The sequence below is a fragment of the Polypterus senegalus genome, chromosome 7 (assembly GCF_016835505.1).
Source record: "Polypterus senegalus isolate Bchr_013 chromosome 7, ASM1683550v1, whole genome shotgun sequence".
In the NCBI taxonomy this organism is placed as follows: domain Eukaryota; kingdom Metazoa; phylum Chordata; class Cladistia; order Polypteriformes; family Polypteridae; genus Polypterus; species Polypterus senegalus.
The window spans coordinates 139,185,187-139,206,547 of NC_053160.1; the positions used below are offsets into that span (position 1 = coordinate 139,185,187).

The following is a 21,361-nucleotide window of genomic DNA, read 5'->3' on the forward strand; positions in this document are numbered from 1 at the left end:
AGTCCCAGACACCAAATGCACCCACACAGTCAAGAATTCAAATCAAGTGACTTTTATTATATACCAGTACCTTTCACAGGTTCTTTCTTCAAAGAAGAAAATGATCTCAGCACAAATTCTATAATATCCCTATGCACTCATCCAGGAAAGTGTTTTCCTATTCTTCCTGGCTCCAGCTCACCTTGAGGAGGACAAATAGATTCTTTTATGTTGGACACGGGAATACTACTGTTGATATAACACTGAATGGAGGAAGCACTTCCAGGTCATGTGGAAGCCCCACAAAGCACAGAGCTCTTCTCCTAGCAGCATGCTCTGGCAACACCCAAGGACCACAACAGGGTTGTCCTTCAGGACTATGAATCCCATAGATCCCTGTGGATGTCCTTACTGCGACCATTCCAGAGGGCTTCTGCTATCTATTGTACTAGGAAAGGAACTGCTCTTGACAGAGAGTCTCACCCATTACATCCATTAATCTTCCACCCATGCTGAAATAATACTTGAGAACCAACTCTTACGGGTTACACCTCCATGTATAGTGTACATCGAGTATGGCCTCCCAACTGGGCCAGGAATCGCCCCTCATCACAGTCAGGGTGCCAGTCCATTCCTTGTGGAACTTACATTATATTTAATGTATAATATTCTCCAACCCACTTAATCAAATTCATGGTGCACTTGAGTTCATCCCATAGCATTGAGTTCAAAGCAAGGACAGGCCCCATTCATGTACACACTCACACCAAAACTTTCAGTGAGTCAATCTAAAATCACCAATTAGCCTAACAAGTGTGTCTTGGGGATATGAGTGAAAAATTGGGGTACTCACTTGAAAAGACGACAGCAATGTGAAAACTTCACTCAGACAGAGACCTGGTATGATGTAGCAGTGTTAATCATAGTGCCATCTTACTGCCCATACAAATGACAAAATTGATTAGCTCCTCTGGCTTAAAACTCCATAGTTATAGTTGTATTGGTAATTGTTTGTACACTGTCCCCTTTCTGTGAGAGTTTGCTCTGGGTTCTGTGGTTACAGGCCTAATATGCAGGGTATCTTGATTATTCCAATGTGAGCTGGCTCAGTAATAGACTGGCACCAGATGCTGTTGTAACTTTGTGAGTTTGGAAGAATAATAAATGATTTTGATTTGTCTAAGTAGTAACATTGATTGCATCAAAGCACGCTAATCTTAAAAGAGAAATGCTGAATGTTTTGCCCTCCTGTGATATAACATTCTTTACACTTTGAGCTTTTGTGCTGTTTATGACAGCGATAACATTTTAACTCCAGGTGAACTTGGCTATAAATGTTTTCTTTTAGTAAACCCCACCTGAGTACAGGCCTGGGCCCTGACTTTATTAGCATACTGGATGGAGTGAAATGGAGGAATGGTTTATCTGTTTCAGTCAAATAATAAAGGTTTGACATGAGCAATTTTTTATATAGTTTTTCATTTTTATTCTGCATATTTTGACTGCTTTAAAGAGGTAAAGGTACTCTATCAGAAATTAAATATTGATTTTCAAATGTAAATTTTTTATGCTGTACTATCATTATTTTGTATTCCATAATGCCTCTGTATCACAGTCTGGGCAAATCTATAAATAAATACAATACACCGAGTTGTTTGTCTGTACGTTACTTTTATATAAATATGGGCAACTCTGAACTGCATTAAGCAGGCGCAGAACATAACTATGTAGGGATGTACTCATCACATCCTACAGAAAGCATAAAAATACAAGATATGAATTAGCATTCCATCCAGGACTGCTTCCTGCCTTGTGCTTATGAATGTTAGGCTAACTGCTGACAGCACACTGTCTCGGGGTGGGTGAATGAGAAAGTGTGATGGACTGGAGCACGTCTAGCACTGGAGGATATGCCATGCTCCCTACAAATAGAGTAAAACATGCAAAATTTTTATTGGTTCCTCATGAAGATATCATTTTATTGTTTCACGAGAATATCATTTTAGCATTTATTGGTTCTTCACAAGGATAATGTGTGGTTCCCCACAATTAGAATAAATGGTACAGAATTAACTGTTTATTTTATGTTGTTTTATCATTAGTTTTTAAAATGAAAATGTTGAGCAGATATTTGAGAAATAAACTGTACAACATAAGACAAGTATTGAGACAGCAACAAGTATAGCAATGCAGGAGATTATTTTTATTACAATAATCATCTTTTAGGCTTTCAGCTATAATGCCATTAAATTAACAATAACTAGTAAACTTGCCATTAATTAGTTTATGGAATAAAATACTGAAACCTAAAAAATAAAACTTGCTAATTATTAAATTTAATTGTTACACTTGTCTCTTTGATGGCTAACAGAATGCTGGCCATTTGAATGTCTGAAAATAGCTGTTAATGATAGAAATAATCAGTTTCCATTATCACTATATTTCATTACTTCTCCACATGCATTTCACACTTGCACTTCCTCTTTCATTGTGCTACAAAAGCCAAACTGACCAATCGGACATGCAGACGTTAGCGTTTTAGAATAGTGCAGCACAGAACGTGTTATTTGTCTCATGAACGCTTACCTTTTTTTAATGTGATTATTTTATTTTTCTATAGTTTATTGTAGCATATGTAATTTTGTGTGATATATTAATGAATTGGGAGAATATTTATTGTAATACTAGCTACAGTACCTGTCGCAAACAAATAATAGAATAATTCAAAAATATTTGGTATCCTTTGCCCAACACCTTTTCATCGGTGGTTCTTCTCTTGACTGTATTCCTGTACAGCCTGCGTCTCAAACTCTTTCATTATTTCTGAGGCTCTTTTCTCGCCTCCTTGTTTTATATTTACCGTCTTTGGAGGTGACTGTCTTAGTGTGGCTCACATATCTTTACTCCTCTATATGTGTCTCAGACTCACAGCCACTTTCATTGCATCACCAAAGCCAAACTGGTCAGTCAGATTGCTCTCTGGGAAAAGACACACAGACATTACTGCTTTATTATATTGTAATATATTTATCTAAAGTTCCAGGCTGAAAAAAAAAACTTAAGTTTAGTGAAATGTACAAACTATATGTTTTTAATGCCTATTTTAATACAGAGGTACAGCCATTTCTGGCAGTAATGGTTTCAAAAAAGAAACACACATGTCAAGTAAGGTTTTGACACTATTCTAAGACTGTAAAAGAAAGAATGCAAAATGGGAGGGATTTTTGTTCTGACCTACCTTACGTACTACAAATTGTAAAACGGTGCACAAATATACAAAACATATTATAAACCAAATAGACCAAATCTCAATATATAAAGTATACATGTTCTTGGTGCCCCTAAAACTGATAATTAAAGAGTTAAGTGGGTTTAACTTACAACACTACTACAACCAGTTGAATTATTTTGCTTTTAAATATACTAGTATCATATTTAAACAGTTCAATTACGAGAAAATAGCCATTGTCCTGAAACAAAGAGCCATTTTCTCATGCTTCTTGTTTTAATATACTGTATATTGAGTGGTTTTCTTTTTGGGAGGCACAATAACACATTTGTTAGCCCTACTTTCTCACCATGTCAAGGCCTGGTGTTCTCTGTCCAGAATGAACACAATCTCCTTCTGTTCCATGTGGATGTTCTCTGGACACCTGGGTTTCTTTGGTTTAAAGATGAGTTACAGAGAGCATGTGCATAGTTGTGCCCTGCAATCTACCTGCTTTCAGACCTGGTCCTGCCTTGTGTCTGATGTTGCTGAATTAGGGTGTGTACTCCCGTCATTTTTTAATCTAGTCCTCTAAAAAATACTGCTCAATATTTCATATAATGCAAAATTGGCTGCAGATAAAAAATTAATAATGGCAAGATTTACTTTACTAATTTACTTTCATAGTCTTCTGTAGGACTCTGTCAAGGTCTCCGATAACTTACATGCTGTAGAAAATACTTGAGAGAAAGTGTGAATGAATGTTTTTTATAGAATTAGGCAGTAAAATGTTATTTCATAAATGGTTTCAATAGATCTACCATTACAAAGCTGTAAAATAGCCATGTGTGTAAGTAATCTGGCTGTGTTTTTCCCTTCTCCGTTTCTTGAATTTATGTCTCCACCTCCTGAGCCATGGTTACCTTTGCCTTCATGTTCTTCATAATTAACATCTTGCTTTCCCTTAATCCAGCACACTCAGGAGTTCAGCTGCAAATGCACGAGTCAGGCATTCTCATTTATATCACTTCGGTGTATCTCAACACACTATGTATACCATGTGAAACTGCTGTGGTACTCACCACTACCAAGTGCCATTGGATTTTTAATTATTATGTCACTCTTTTAGGTAGCCTTATAAAAATTGCACATTGTTGCTGCACTTACTTGAAATTCATATGTTGCTTTTACTTGAAATTCATATGTTGCTTTCACAGTTTGCCATTTTTATAGGCTCCCCTGCAACTAGCGCTGAACCTGCTTATTTGCATGATAGAATACTAGCTCATACTGTTGGTGACTTGTTCCCAGAGTGATGTAACTTTTTCAGAGCCATTACATAGCCCTCCCTTCAAAGTCACAGTTCCTACTGATCACTTCCAACTCCTTGCAACGGTACACAAACTCTTCAAAACAACAGGGTGCTGTTTGTTTAACAAGTAATCATTAGGCTGGTGACAGAGATACATTAGCACAGGGTTTGAGGACTTTGTTGTCGGGTAGTGAAGTGGGGATGTTGAGTGCTATGCTACCTAACATAAGAAGCAGCACTGATGCTGAGTTCTTCTCTGGCATGTTCTGCAGCAGGGGTGTTTAACACTGCACTTCGCTGTGGTGTTCTGTCTGTCATATGTGGGTAGGTGAAACTCTTTGTGTGGAGCTGCAGATGTACCAATCTTTAGTAAACAACATTTCAGGACCGGATCATAGTGCTTAGTCTCTCCAACAACTCCTGAGAAAAAAATCAGCAATTCCATTTTGGGTCTCTGCTTACTTGGTGCTTTGCTAAGTCAGACTGTAGGTCTTCTCCTGATCCCACTCCTGACACTAATTGTAGTTGTGTGTTACTGCTGTGCTTGCTGGTGCAGAGTGCCAAGGGGTTCTTGCGCTTTTCAATGCTCTTAAAGGTGGCACACTGTCCTTAGAAGGAACAATCATCATTGCCACACTAGTTGGAATTCATCTGCAGTTATGGCAGGCTTGCTGTTTTCATTGGCTTCTCTGCCCCTGGTGCTGAAGCTGCTCATTTGCATGCTGGAATGTCAGCTCATGCTGCTGGTAACTCACCCAAAGTTTGATGCAACTTGTCAATGCCAGTTCAGTACTAATACAATACATTTATTGTAACCTCTTGCAGATTTTTTTTTCTGTTGTTTCTTTCTAAGCTGACCAGTTACATTTTAGAGTTACATCCTAATTTTGGGTAATACTTTTGCACAGTAGTTAGCACTGCTAACATACAGATCCAATGTGCTGAGTTCTCCTTCTGTAACTACTGCTGTCTGTGTAGAGTGTGTTTGTTTTCAGTGATTGTGTGTGTTTTCCTTTCTCATCCACAAAAACATGCATCTTTAATGAGTCATTTAAATTATATCTGTTAAGTCTTTGTGCTTGAGTGGGCCCTGAAAATGGACTGGTATCCTGTCAACAGTTGCTTCCTGCCTTGTACCCAATACAGCTGACATAGGCTGTTCCCATCAGAAACCTAAATTTAAATTAACAGAGTGTGAAAACATTAGGGTTAGTTTAGGTTAGGTTACATATTAATTAGAACATACATCTAATCAGTCCACATTTCTACAATAAAAATACAGAATTATTTACAAATTTAAAATAAGATTTAAGGTTCTTTTAATCAGGAATTACATTATCTGGCTACAGATCTCTAATCATTTTCTGTTTTATGTGCAGTGGCCACAGTGATCCCCAACACTGAAAGGTATTACTTAAAATAGACTTTTCATGTCATCATTTAATAAAAGATGCATTCACCTGAGTATTTATTCTTCTGGAAAAAATATTTTTTATTATTGTTTCATAAACCATCCATTCCATTCTCTTGTTGCTTTAATAATATACTAATACTTGAGAATGAAAACAAACATCTTTGCTCTGCATTTTCTTGGTATCTCTGCTAGAACATCTTCCCATAATTTAATGAAGTGCAGGTTTAAGTTGACTAGCAGTTAAGAGTGAGTGTGGGTGTGTGTGCCCCAGTAAAGACTGTATGCCTCAAAATAAGGTTAGTTACTTAATTGTGCTTAAAGCTGCCAACAGCTGACCCTGTCTTACCCTTGTAATTAAATGATTGATTTGGTGTCTCATCCAAGGCTGGTTCCTGCCTTGTACCTGAGGCTGCCAAGATAAATTCCAGCTGTCCACATCCATGTAATCCAACAGATTGAACAAAAGCATGATTGATTAGTGTTTGTGTGTTTATGATAACAATCCATATACAGCCTGTCAAACAAGTCAATCGTTGCTAAAACTCTCCCTTTGAAATAAGAATTCAATCATGCTTATTTTATATACTTTAAAATTTTTATGATGAATATTGTTTTTAAAAACTGTATGTGAACTCTAAATTAAATTTCTGCACAATGACTCTCTGAGGTAGAAAAAACAACCAATTAGCTCCACCCTGGAAGGATAGTTTTGCATGCATTCGGGTAAAATGAATCGTAAATACCTGACAGAAAAGGTGAGGTGATGCCTTGAGTGAGGAACACATATGTCACTGCATGCACGTTTCAACGTGTGCATTGTCCTGAGCCACCTGAGGGCACTCAGCAAGGCCATATTTAGAATTAAACCTGCAGCGTTGCATGTTCTACTCCTACTTTCTTTCTACTAGAAAATACAGGGACTATAGATAAGACAAACTGTAATTTAAGTGATTGTGCCACAAATAATTACAATTAAAATATTAGCTGTACAGACCAGCCTGCAACAAGAAGTAAATCTGCTTAATATTGTAAATAATTTGGAGTAGCCATGTTAACAGTCTTTTATGTATCAGCACATTCAGTACAGTATTGTATTTCTTAACTGACACAAATTATACAGAATGAAGTGTCGGACAGACTGGCATTTTCCATTTTTCAATTCTGAAACCTAAATCGTTGCTTAGTGAACTGCTGCCACACACTTATTGCCAGCTATAAGTTTCAGCCCTATTGGATAAGATGATCAATATCGAATCATGTAAAAGCGATGGACATCTCTCTTGAAGGCATGTAATGAACCCAACTTCTGAACAATGGACCGTAAATCCAGTAGGAGTAGCAATGATGGACAGAGCTTTGCACCAGTGGTCAACCAAGAGGATGGGCTTATTTGCAGTCATGAAGTCAATGAAAAGACATTAGTTCACCTCTACAGCTTAGCTTGACCTGGCCATAATTTGGCTGCCCATAGCCAGACCCCATAGTTGATAAAGTATGGCCACAACAGTAGGTGAACAATGCCATTACTCCAGAGGACAATGTACTGGACTGAAAGGGTGGAATACTTGTCTGTGTTGGAGTTTGGACAAGGTTGTCATTATTCCAGCCTTGCTGAGGACAGCAAGAACATAAGCAACAGAGGGAGAGACCATACTCAAGCCACACATTCACCTTGCTAACGACAGTCACTGACTGATCACCAGTAGACTTAGCAGGCATAACTGTGTTATTATCCAAGGACACTTTGTGAAAAATCCATAAAAAATAACTCCTACAATCAGAAGGTATGAGCAAAGATCAAGAAGGAGACCTTCTGAACAAAGGAAAGAAAGCAAACTGAAAAATCTTTCCAAATGTCTGGAGAAACCTGGAATTTACCCGTTTTAACATCATGCATTGAAAAATCATGATTCATAGGTTGTGTGCCTTTTCCTATAAGAGAGGAAAGTTCTGTCTAAATCTAAGCCAAGAAAAAGAAATGATAAGTAATGTGTCTTTAAACAAAGCTTGTAAGCATATCTAAATATATATCACGGATTTTTCGCTGGTTCGCGGATTTATGCGGACAATGTGTCTTTTAATTTTTGCTACATGCTTCCTCAGTTGGTTTGCCCAGTTGATTTCATACAAGGGACGCTATTGGCAGATGGCTGAGAAGCTACCCAATCAGAGCACGTATTACATATTAACTAAAACTCCTCAATCATATACGATTTGCTTCCCGCGCGATGCTTGATTGTTTGCTTTTCTCTCTCTCTCACTCTCTCTGACTTTCTCTGCGCCTGACGGAGCAGGTGTGAGCAGAGGGGCTGTTTGCATAGAGGCTGTTTGCCTAGAGGATACGGACGCCCCTCTAAAAAATGCCGCTTTATCGCGGTGCTTCAACATGCTTAAAAGCCCAAAAGCACGTATTGATTTTTTGATTGTTTGCTTTTCTCTCGCTCTCTCTTTCTCTCTGACATTCTCCGCTCCTGATGTGCACCTTGAAGAGGAAGATATGTTTGCATTCTTTTATTTGTGAGAAAGAACTGTCATCTCTGTCTTGTCATGGAGCACAGTTTAAACTTGTGACTAAAGGGTGTTATTTCATAACTAGAGGGCTCTAATAATGTTAACAGTGTGGGAGAGTTTATAAGGGCTTAAAATATATAAAAATAACCATACAAACATATGGTTTCTAGTTCGTGGATTTTCATCTATCGTGGGGGGATCTGGAACGCAACCCCCGTGATCGAGGAGGGATTACTGTAAAAGGTATTTGCTTATTTCAAAAAGCGTGCCTGGGTTATTTGTTCAAGTAAGTCTTCATCTACATTTCAAATGGCAACAGAGGAAATGAAAGTGTTAATGTAGACTTAATGCCGATTTATGATCCTTGTTCTTAAATTGTACAGATCTCCTCATATTTTTGGCATCCTGGCCAGAAGGTGAAACAGATATCCTACACCCATTTATCTACAATAATTTGCCATCCCTGGGCAGGACCAGTTCAAATTATTTTTCCTCACTTTTACTACAGGATACTTGTATTAATGAAACTCCTTTTTATTTGCAGAGGTTCCCCTGGTACTCTACCTTTTTGGATTGATCTCCTTCGTGTGGCTCTGGGGAGGACTTTACATGGCATACCGACAACTTTGGATGCTTATATTCTTTGTCATCTTCAATACTTTGCTGGTAAGAGAGACACTATTTTGTGTGTAGTAGTTTTCTCCCTCTCATCTCTTGATTTAAAAAGGTTGAAGTTGCCCAAGTGCAGAAAGTACTTTAATAAGCTTTACTGTGTCTAATGTTCTTTAAAGAACACATCTTAAAATCTTGCTTTTCAGAAAACACACAATAACACATTTTAAGATAAAATGGAACTGAAAATCTGACAATTCATTTTGAAACTAAAAGTTGACAAAACCAACATATTGATATTCACTAAACAGTTTGCTGTCAGACCAACTTGATCGTCTTCTAAGTTATGTTACTCTGAATGGGCAGTTACAGTGTATCTTTCAGTTAAATGTAATAATAGTCTCTAATTGGATATGTTTCTAACATATGCTAAAACTGTTTCACTATAGCAAACAACAAAACTGTAACCTCAGTTCTGTAGTTATTTATTGGCACCACTTTGGCTTAAGATTTCCTGAAAAGTTCTGCTTACTGGTTTCTTAACAAATCTATTTGGCATTGCTGCTTCAAGCATCTGTACTTGATCAGCTAGAATTTTTTGCGTGACAAATCTAAAAATAATCTAACTGCTACATGGTTATTTAGCACAACAGGCAACTATCAATTTGTATTGTGGTGAAATAATAAAAAATTCCAAGAATAAAAGTAAATTCAATTCAATTTACTTTTTTAGCACTCTTTCCTAAAGTAGGCTCAGAGCACTGCAGCAAGTTTAAAGGGAAAATACCAATTACATGTTTTAATGTTTATATAAATTACATAATATATACACATTAAAATATAGCTCAGATTAAGCATACAGTAAAACAAAGCAATTTCAAACTGATTAATATAATACATCCTATCAACATATGGTCATTGATATTATCATTGAGATATTGCCAAATAATAATAGAAGAGAGGTAAACAAAAACTCCAGTCAGTAGCATTCCTAGAGAAAATAAACTGGAAGGTCAAAGGGCAAATATAATGCACAGTCATAGCCCAGACATAGCCACTGTTCTAGAGACCTAATCCTACTGGCCCCCCACTAAATGAAAAAAATCAAGGTTTAGTGACCAGTTTCCTTGAAAGGAAAAAAATAAATAGTGGAAGATTTTTTACAATTGACATGCATCATTTAGAGTATAGAAAGAAAAAGGTGGAGTAAAGTTTGTGTGTTAAAGACGCACTACTTTGATAATATTTCTTTGCACTCAGCACTCTTGGTAATGCAATAGTCATGTGATGGTTTTGCAAACAGACATTGGCTGTGTTTTCTTCTCCAGGTGTCGCAATATCAAATCAACTTTGAGTCAACTATAAAACTGTTGCTGGGATCCTTGTGATTTTTGTAAAACTATTTTTGTTTTTCCTGTATAAAGACCAGTATCTTAGTCTGTTTCATCTCTTATCTTGATTGTTGAAAAGCCATTTGGCTGTTTTGTTTCACATTGTCATGCCTTCCCTTCAGAGCTCATCTATGATAGAAACAGAAATAAATTTTGTAATCTTCCTTACATAGGCTAGCCAATGGCAGCTGTCTGTTCTCAAGCGCTGGTTAGAAACAATGATAAATATGAATGGAGCAGAGGGTGTTGGAGATATCTTATTTCTTCTACCTCAAAGTCTTGCTTTAAATCCTGCATTTATCTTCAGCAGAGCAGATGGTGTGTTGCTGCTGATGATTTTTGTTATGGTTTATGCTGACATGAAGAATATGCATTAATACACCATTCAAATAATAATATACACTAGAAACTAAAATGGAATTTTGCAGTTGGATGGAACCTTTTAAAATAGGTTGACTTATTCTAACACGTTTAAATGATGCACTTAATTGTAATGTTTTACTGAGTGATATCTTGTTGACAGTTTCCAGTGAAATAAATACCCATCAAGTACACGTCTTTTGCTGGCCCTTTAACAATATTATCAGTATACATCATATAAAAGGAATCCAAGAACCTAGGGGATGCATGAAGTTACAACATCAGGGAAACACAACATCACTTACATCTGTCTACAGAGATTAGAGAGAAAATTCAGTGTGTGCAAAATTCTTGATTATACTATACAGCCTCAGCTTACCATATTGTTTATTATCACTGTGCTTGTTGCCAGTCACATGCCATGGAGATCACGTGATTTATACACTCATCATTGTGCTTCTTAAAAAGATAATGTGCTTTAGCTTTAGCTCTACAATGACACATGTCGCCCTGCCCGGAGTTTGTTTCCTGCCTTGCGCCCTGTGTTGGCTGGGATTGGCTCCAGCAGACCCCTGTGGCTCTGAAGTTAGGATATAGTGGGTTGGATAATGGATGGATGGATGACACATATGCTTTAAGATGTTTCAGATAAAGAAAATTGTTATACTCACTAAATGTGGTGCAGGAGACAGGTGACATATTAGTTGATTAGCACATTCAAGTAGGAAGGTCACTATACTCTGTTGTAATTAAATATTATTACTTTTTTCTCTTGCGTCATTGGCTTTTATCTAGTACTATGTTTTTTGTGGTTGCTAACTTTATTTCGGAGATCTGCTTTTCATTCTCCCTCTACATTTCTCAAAGCTAAACTATTTTGTGGCATTATTGATGCCATTTTCAATTTAAGAATAACAACGATTTGTGTTATGATAGCATTACCACATGCAACCCTTCCAAGGTCAGCCAGCAACCCTTCTCTGGTGTAATATATTGGACTGTGTGAGATTTCAACTTGCCTATATATTTCCTGGTTTAAAGAAAATAGGCAAAGTATTGTTTCAGCTTCAAGTTTTTGTTCTTGTTTGGGTTTTGACGAAAGGTTATGTTTGAATTCTCAGTAACAAACTTTGCTTTGTTTATTTCTGGGCTGATCTTCAGGTCCTCTTTCTACCTTCTCCCTCTGCTACATGCAGAACACTGTCATATGACAATAATGAACCTATAATGACCCTATAACAGATGCACAGCTCCTAAAATCCATGTTTTGGATCTCATTATGAAATCTCTGTCTTACTATTGAGATTAATGGAAGCTAAAAGACACTTACATGAAAACTTAAGCAATGGTTTTCTTGACAACATATTCTGACTTCAGCATTTGTTGGTGTTTCTAGTTTGTTCTTTTCAATCACTGTTTTGCCAAATCCTCAATTTGTTCATATCCTGGTTGCAATGTTCTGGTGTATCTTATAGAGATAACATCATCTTCCCAATATTCTTTAGGATATACTCTTAAAAACAAAGATGCCAGAGTGGTTCTTCAGAGCAATGCCTTAGGGAATCCATTTTTGGCTCCCAAAAGACCCAACCACATGATGGTTCGAGAAAGAACCTTTACTTATTTGGATCTGTAACCTGCTCCCTACAGTAAATAACTATGAAGAGATGGTAACAGATTTGTGAGGTACCAATAAGTCATGATTTGAAAATGACTCTTGCTTACAAAAAGTGCATGTTTTCCTAACTTGTTAGTGTCCTGCTAAATAGCTGCCATGCATTAAAGGTTTCATTTTTTATTGTTCTACATATAAGAAAGATGGGCAGCACGGTGGCACAGTGGTAGCGCTGCTGCCTCGCAGTTAGGAGACCCGGGTTCGCTTCCTGGGTCCTCCCTGCGTGGTTTTTGCATGTTCTCCCTGTGTCTGCGTGGGTTTCCTCCCACGGTCCAAAGACATGCAGTTTAGGTGGATTGGCGATTCTAAATTGGCCCTAGTGTGTGAGCTTGGTGTGTTTGTGTGTGTCCTGTGGTGGGTTGGCACCCTGCCCAGGATTGGTTCCTGCCTTGTGCCCTGCGTTGGCTGGGATTGGCTCCAGCAGGACCCTGTGTTTGGATTCAGTGGGTTGGAAAATGGATGGATATAAGAAAGTTTTTTAAAGCACAAAGAATCAGCTTCATATGCAGAGAAGCCTTCCCGGAATGAAATGTCAAGCAATAGTACTATGAGGATCCACACAACTCAGTAAAGAGCCATAAATGCCATTAGAGAACCAGAATTTTTAAGAAGATGATAGATAGATAGATAGATAGATAGATAGATAGATAGATAGATAGATAGATAGATAGATAGATAGATAGATAGATAGATAGATAGATAGATAGATAGATAGATAGATAGATAGATAGATAGATAGATAGATAGATAGATAGATAGATATCCCAAAGCAACCCGAAGGCGAACCCCGTGGTCCAGGCGGGCTCTGACCCCCTTCCGGTCCCTCCTGGCGCCCCGGCGGGTCATAGCCCCTGGCATCCCTGACAGTGCCCCACAGCCAGCGAAGACCACCCGTGGGTAAGAGCGACCCGTCCCCGAGGGCAGCAGAGCCCCGAAACGGGTCCCACTCGAGGATAGCCGGGGTCCGGCACCGCACTCCTAGCAGGGACAGGGGCGGAGACACAATCTGCACCAACCCATGGTGCATCCCTGTGCCTCGCACAGGTTGTGCTCCCCCCTTTTACCGGCACCCCGGGGCCTCCTCGGTAGGCACCCCCTCCGGGACCTCCACCCCTTTGTTCTGAGCCACTCGTTCCCCGTTGGCTCCTCCAGCTGCGGCGCACCTGCGCACCGACAGAGATCCTTCTGCAGGCGGCCCGACATCAGAGGGCTGTTCCGCCACGGAAGGGTTCCTTCAACTTCGCCCGGGTCCGTCCCTACAAAGAGAACACAGGGGCAGAACCGCTGCCAAAGCACCCAGCTCGTGCCACGCACGGGCGTTCCCCTCCAACGGCACCCTGGCACTTGCCTGATCGGCACCCTCTCCGCGGCTTCCGTGTCCCTCTCGACGATGGAGTCGTCGGCACCGCCCGCTCTCTCCGCTGGCCTCAGGGATTCCCTCTGCTCTCCCAGAGGGCAGCCAGCCGCACGCGTGCACCCAGCAACGCGTCTCACCTTATCGGAGGAATCGGCACCCAGCCTCTTAATCCTCCCTTTACTTTCGGACGCCTTGACGATATGCGGCTCCGTATTACTCAACACGAGCCCCTTTCCCGTCTGCGTCCGTAACATATCGGAGGAATCGGCACCCAGCCTCTTATTCCTCCGTTCACTCTGGGACGCCATGACGGTTTGAGACTCCTTATGGAATAAAAGGCGCCTCTGTCCCGTCTGCGTCCCTATAGTGCGGCGCAAGACCGCAGCCGACTCGGGGCGGAGGGCGCTAGGACCCGGGGCACTTAGCAGCCCGTGTCCCTTCAGCGTCCTCACGGACTCCCCTCGCGCAAGATACAGCCAGCGGCGCCCATCTCCTGTCGGAGGGCTGCTTACTCGGAACTGATCATTGTCTTCACAGCCTTTTTCAGCAGACCCTCCCATATGCTTTACGGAGTCGGCTGTACTCACCGTCTCCGCCGTACCTCCGGCTGGAGATTCCAGCGTCAGCGCCGTCCGTTGTCAATGAAGCGTTCTCAGCGCGCGGCGCCTTCCTCTCCAGTACCAGCACCTCAGCCCGGAGGCACGTAGCACCTGCAACACACGCTGCCCGGCGGGCTGAAGGGCGCCTCCAGCTCCGCCAAAGCAGCCGGCAAAGACAGGAAGTTAACCCGGCCGAGCCTACCTGTCTGTCAGCCTCCGGCGCGGCCACTTCCTGTGGGCCTTCTCCTCCGGCCCAATCGGGTCTCCCCCCTGCCCGTGATGGACATTCCTTGGTCCCGCCTCTCTGCAGTCATCGGCGGGCACACAAGACACACCGCCCAATGGCGTGCCTGTCAGGGGAGGGACTTCGGTCGCGGCCATCTTGGCTCTCCTTCTGCGGCGGCGGCGTGCTTGCCGGCAGCCTTGCTGTTGCCAGCGCCTCTCGAGCTGCAGCGTCTCCTCGCAGCCCTCGCGGCTGCCGCTGTGCTGCGGAGCCCGCAAACCAGCATCGCCCGCCACTGACGCGGATCCTGGAGGTCCCTGCCTGGAAAACAAAACACGCCCGGCCCCAAGGGCGGCTGCCGATAGGCAGGGAACTCACCTCCCAGGTCCCGTCAAACCGAGGAAACGTCCTCGGCGTGGCCTCTCTGGGCGCCATGCCGCCCCGGCGCCTCCAGCAGCGCGCGCTCGTTGGAGACGCTGCACTCTTCCAATGCACGCCGCCCGCCCGCTTCAGGGAATAACGGCCCTCCTGCGGACCCCTGGCGGTCCGTGGGGTTCCTTTACCCAGCGGGGCTGTGTGCACGCAGCACCAGCGATGCGTGGGTGGGGTCCCCTGCTGCACCGGGCCGCCCACAACAATATTTTTAGAACAGGTCTCCGCCTTGAAACAGGCGGAGCATCCTGCCGACTTCGCCAGATGTGAACGGTACCCGGGCACAGACAGGCGGACATGTTGTTATGACACCACCACACGTTTATTTACAATAATATTTACAATTATTTGGTCACCAAGACCCCAGTCCATTGGTCACAAAGACCCAGTCACGTGCACAAAAACCCCAAACACCCAATGTCCTGGCCACAATGCCTTTCTTCGCCGCCTCCACTCTCCACTGCTTCGTCCTCCTTCCACCCGACTCCAGCTCTGAATGACGGAGCGGCCCTTTATGGAGGACCGGATGAGCCCCAGGTGTTCCCGGCAATCTTCTGGCCACGCCCAGCGTGGCGGAAGTGTCGACTGTCCTCCCGGCTGCTCCCGGGCACCGTCCTAAGTCTTCCCCAGCACTTCCTGGTGTGGCAGGAGTGCTGGGGAAACAAATCCCAAGGCATTGGGCGCTCCTGGCGGTGGCCACGGGCCCCTACAGGGAAGAGCTTCCAAGCCCTTGACCCGTGGCTCCATAGCCCCTGGCATCCCTGACAATAGATAGATAGATAGATAGATAGATAGATAGATAGAAGCATTCCTCAAGTATTGACCTGGCTGAACTTGGTCTTGAATCAATATTTACTCTTTGTTAAATAATTCATGAATTCCCCTACAACATCTTGGTAGTTCCATAGACATTCCTTAAGGTCAGAGTTCCAGTTTAAAATAGCATAGGGTATCCTCCAACTTTTAGCGTTTTTTTTTTGGGTTTTTTTTCTGCAAGTAAACTTATACTTGAGTTTACAAATTGCTGATATTAAGATAGTCCTCCTCCATTCTGCCAGACACAACACAATGATTGCCACTTATACCACTAGATTCATGGATACTTTTAATCCACAGGTCCTGGAGCTGCTCAACAGATAATATCTGCATAAGTGTTACTAGTTTATATTGTCTGAGTTTGTATTTAATGTATGCTGTCATTATATGACTGTAGCTGGTATTGTACTGCCACTAATCTGTGGGAGACATACATATAACAATTTCAGTGAACTCTGTACAAATGACAATAAGCACAAACTATATTTTGAGAGAGTCTTTTAGGCACTGATTGATTTAAAGTAATGTTCTTTTTTTTAAAGAACTGATAATGGCCTTCCTGTCAGTGACAGAGCTCTGTATAAATTTTGCCTTCTAAACTTTGATTTTTGCCTCTTACAACTATCAGTAGTCATTACCTGTTGCTAGCCTGGTCTGAGCTTTTTCATTTGGCAGAATTGATCCATGCCTTCTACCACCAGTCTCTGCTGTCTGGCTATAGTTTCACACTTTAATAAAACCTGAACCTCTCTTTTATCTCACTAGTTTATGTTTATTGGTAATTATACTGTATGTCTTCAGTACTTTCTAACTTGATCTGCAGTGTTCTCAGCTTCTTGTTCCTTACTGATAATTCCTATTAACAGGCTTAATACTCCGGAAAACTGTGTCCAATTCCCCATAACAAAAGTCTCAGCAATTGTCATTGTGGTTCATGTTTCAGTTTTACTATTGAAGCAATTGTCTCATTAAACATCTCAGGGAAATAATGTATTACATAACTAAAGAGGCAACATGGTGGTAACAAGGGATAGGATTGCTGCCTTAAAACACTAAGACCTAAGTTCTGCTCCATTCTGTCATGCTTTATGCATGTTGGTTAAATGTTCTGTCCTTATTTAAATGTGTATCTTCTGGAGACTTTAGTTTCATTCCATACTCCAAACATGTTCTATTGGGTCAATTGGCAATGACATGATGTTGAATGCTGGTGTGCAGAACCATATTTTTGATTGGACTCCATTCCAGGGTTTTCTGCCTTTGTACCATATTATATATCAGCTTTGGATAAACAGTTTCAGAAAGTGGATGCGTGAATGGACATTAGTTCTGCTTCTCCTTAGAGGTTTCATTGATATGCACTGCAATCCCATTAAAGGTGAAGATGAAAGTGCAGTAATTTAAATAACATGCCAGTCATTGTCAGTGTGGCCCTCTTTATTGTGCTAGGCTAGAAAACTGTGTGCCTCTTAGTTGGAAGGCTGTTTTCTTCCTTACTATAATGAGTTGGAATGGTGGATAAAGCCATCAGATACAATCATTGTGTCTAAATGACAGATTACAGCTATGTATCTTTATGTCTCATTGGCTGCCTGATAAATGGATATTTTCTGTGACTCTGTGGATCTAATTATAAGAACCACCTAAGGGTTTCTGAAAAATCTGTAGAGTTCACTATGCCCATTCTTTTTTCTTTAGTTTGCATTCCCATTGTCATTTTCCCACCAACTAAGCTTGCATATTTGAAAAGCATCTTATTTTATTATTATTTTTGACAGTAATTGTGACAGTTCAGCTGATGCAGTCAATGATAGACTGGACAAAGGCAGCCATTAAAGCAAGAAATGGAAAGTGAATTTTATGTTAAATATAGAATGCTGATATAAATATTTCAGGTGAAAGATATCAAAAGCAGAATTTATTCTGCTGAATAAGTTACATAAAATGAAAAAATGAAAGAAGCGGTTTAAAATGTTGTCGGCAGTGGTTTGACCACGTTCTCTATTTTAAGAAGCAAATAATTATTTTCACTTTGCAATAAACAAAAAATTTGACTTTTCACATCACGTTCTATATCTGATCAACCACATTTTGAGGAAGAAATAAAATTGTGAATTTGTGGCTTATTTAAATATGCCATATATTACTGTACATGTTTTATTGTAATCTCTACCATGGTTTTTACTAGGAGAAACAGTTTCAGGAAATGAGATATGATGATATTTTAATCTATGAATTAAACAAACTCTTTATACTGACATTAAATCATCTGCTTATAGTTTCTGACATGGGTTTAAGCAAATATTGTATTCTCTTCAGAATTTTACTGTCTCCCCTTAGGATGTTTGCAAGAGCCATTCCTGCTTTTTTATGCACATATAATCTGAAAGTGGCTAGTGTTGCTTCCTTATGATATTCAGATCCTGGGTTCTGATCTCAGCCCATGTACTACTTGAGTTACGTTTGCACATTTTTTCTGTGTATGTATTTTTTCATTAATATCTTCCAGTTTTCATTCAAAAGACATACAGGCTAGTTTAATTATGTTCTGTACAAGGATACCATATAAGTGAGTGTCAGTGTTAATGTGGTGCCAAAAAAAATCAATAATCTGTTTAGAGATGATCACAAGTTACAATCAATCCCATAAATAAAACGTCCCAGTAAAGAACCAGCACTAGTTCACATGCTGCCCACACTTACTAACCATCTTAAAAAGACTGACTTTTAGCGAAATCAGATTAAATAATAAAACAGTATATTAAGATTAGAGAGAAGGTGGAATATTCAGTTTATTCAAACTTCACCAGAAATGCATTAATGAATCATAAAATCATACTCCCAACATCAAGCAGAGAGAGAAAGTGGTGATGTATGGCGTGCATGGAGTGATTATGTGCAGAGTTTTATATGAGGATGGCACTAGTAATACACTTGGTAACTCAGAATGTGTCAGAATAAAACTTTCCCTCCATTATATGAACGAAGGCACAAATGCACCAATCATTTCTGTTGACTAATTTACATTGAAAGCAACAAATGTAAAGATATATGAAGAAAATATATCCATCCATCCATTTTCCAACCCGTTGAATCCAAACACAGAGTCACGGGGGTCTGCTGGAGCTAATCCCAGCCAACACAGGGCGCAAGGCAGGAACCAATTTTGGGCAGGGCACCAACCCACCGCAGGACACACACACACACTAGGGACAATTTTAGAACCGCCAATCCACCTAACCTGCATGTCTTTGGACTGTGGGAGGAAACCAGAGTACCTGGGGGAAACCCACACAGACATGGGGAGAACATGCAAACTCCACACAGGGAGGACCCAGGAAGCGAACCCGAGACTCCTAACTGTGAGGCAGCTGTGCTACTACTGCGACACCATGCCACCCGAAGAAAATATATGTCATTTTACAAACTTAAATAGGAAATGTTCCTAAAAAATAATGCAGTACTTTGTGTATAATTATAAAATGTTTACCTCTTTACAAACTTTTATAGGACAAGATACGAGAAAAAAACAAGTCTATGTTTGTTCATTATGTCTTCTATACATCTTTTTCAGGGTCTCTATGTATTTGTTGTGTACTTCATATTGCACAACCAACTATGCTGGCCAGTAAAAGCCAGTTACAGTATGGAAATGAATGGGCACACCACTCCAGGATCTCCATTTCAGGGTACTGGCATACCATCGATAGATGGAGAGATCAGCAAATCAACACAAAACCTTATCACAGCTATGGAGGAGGTAATGTTATTTTATATCCTTAACACATGTATTTAACCACAGTGGGGCTAAATGTCTTTCTTCATATTAGAGATTCTCTTTCTTAAGTTTTTAAATAAACAGGAACTGTTGCATTATTCGTTTATCTACAAAAATAGTGGTGCAGTTGCAGAACCCAGTTTACTTAAATAGAAATGTCTAGACTTAATAGAAAATGTAGAAAATAACAAAAATATATAAGGAAAATGAAAAAACTGACTGGAAACTCTACAACTTTTAAAAGCATTAATGTTTATCCTTTCTTAAATAAAATGCTAATTTACATGAAAACAGATAAAGTTATGTTGCTAATAGATTTGTTTGTGAAAAATGTGTTTAGTGTTTGGGAGTTAATTCTCAAAGATACATTGCTTCCTAAATGAAAAGTCTAAGTTACACGGACAGTAATGAATGCAAATCTCAACCTGCTTTAATACTCTTAGAGTATTATAAGAACAACATGGTCTGACTTATCGATCCAAATTACTTAATAAATGGTATTGTAAATAATATATTTGTAATCAATTTTTATTCTGATTTTGCCATTGTACAAAATTAAATAACTGTGATAGAACTGTAGTTGTGAATTACAACAATCCTAATACTCCATCATTAAAATTGTCTTTCTGTACATTTTATGAGACTTTGTCACTAGCATTGTAATAATGATGTGCAATATCATCTTTTTAAAAGTTTTCCATAGATTGAATTAGTATTATTTTTATCCTTGTACTATGCATTTGGAAGATGTCTTATTTAAAATGATTTAGGGCAAGTTCACATTACACAACTTTCAAAATCTTTTTCAAAAAACTTTTTTTTTTATCTTAGTCTGTTATCTTGCCAGCATGGTGGTGTTCATACTACACAATTAAACACAGATAAGGATCACAAACCTCATTTTTTTTCTGTTGGGATCTCAACAAAGAGCATCTGATCCCAAAACTGCATTGTCTCAAAAACACATAAGAAATTACTCTTTCTCTCTATGTGACATAATGGACACTGAAGACATTATTAATACTAATTATTCTTTACTTCCTTAAATGTTTATTTTTAAACAATCAACACATAAATTGAGCGCCTCTAGCAACCCCTCAAATTTTTAAGTTGATATAATTGTCGATCATCATTTTATAGCATTTGCCATGATTGTATATACAACAGTGAGTCATTCAAAACATTAGTTAAAAAATCAAGAAATGTAAAAGAGTTTTAAACTATCGGTGTTTAAAATGCCAACTTGTTTTACTGCTGTTCTTAATAACAGTATTGAACATACGTATGAGGTATAGCCTCACCAAATGTTCAGTCAATTTACTAAATGAAATATTGCTGGGTACTGAAAATAAAACATCAACTGAGAAATATTCATTGTTTATTATAATGTCTTTCAGTTCACCCTAAATAACTGGTGAGTTTTAAGAACTTGAAATAGGAAGTCTAGCCAGAGACCCATGTTAAAGTCTATGGAAGTAACATCAATTTTAATGTTTTCATTTATGAATAGCCTCTTAATAAATTAACAAGTCACAAACATCCATCCATCCATTTTCTAACCCGCTGAATCCGAATACAGGGTCACGGGGGTCTGCTGGAGCCAATCCCAGCCAACACAGGGCACAAGGCAGGAACCAATCCTGGACAGGGTGCCAACCCACACATGTCTCTGGTAAATATTGTTTTCTGAATAT

At 39.9% G+C, this 21,361-nt stretch overlaps 1 protein-coding gene across 1 annotated transcript in view; it reads left to right on the forward strand.

The window, feature by feature from the left end:
- adgrv1 (adhesion G protein-coupled receptor V1) overlaps positions 1–21,361 on the forward strand; it is a 669,968-nt gene that overhangs the window by 612,986 nt on the left and 35,621 nt on the right. Inside the window, exons 87-88 of the mRNA XM_039759338.1 lie at positions 8,969–9,090; positions 19,464–19,649. Coding sequence (XP_039615272.1) covers positions 8,969–9,090; positions 19,464–19,649 — 308 coding nt within the window. The remainder of the gene's footprint in view (positions 1–8,968; positions 9,091–19,463; positions 19,650–21,361) is intronic.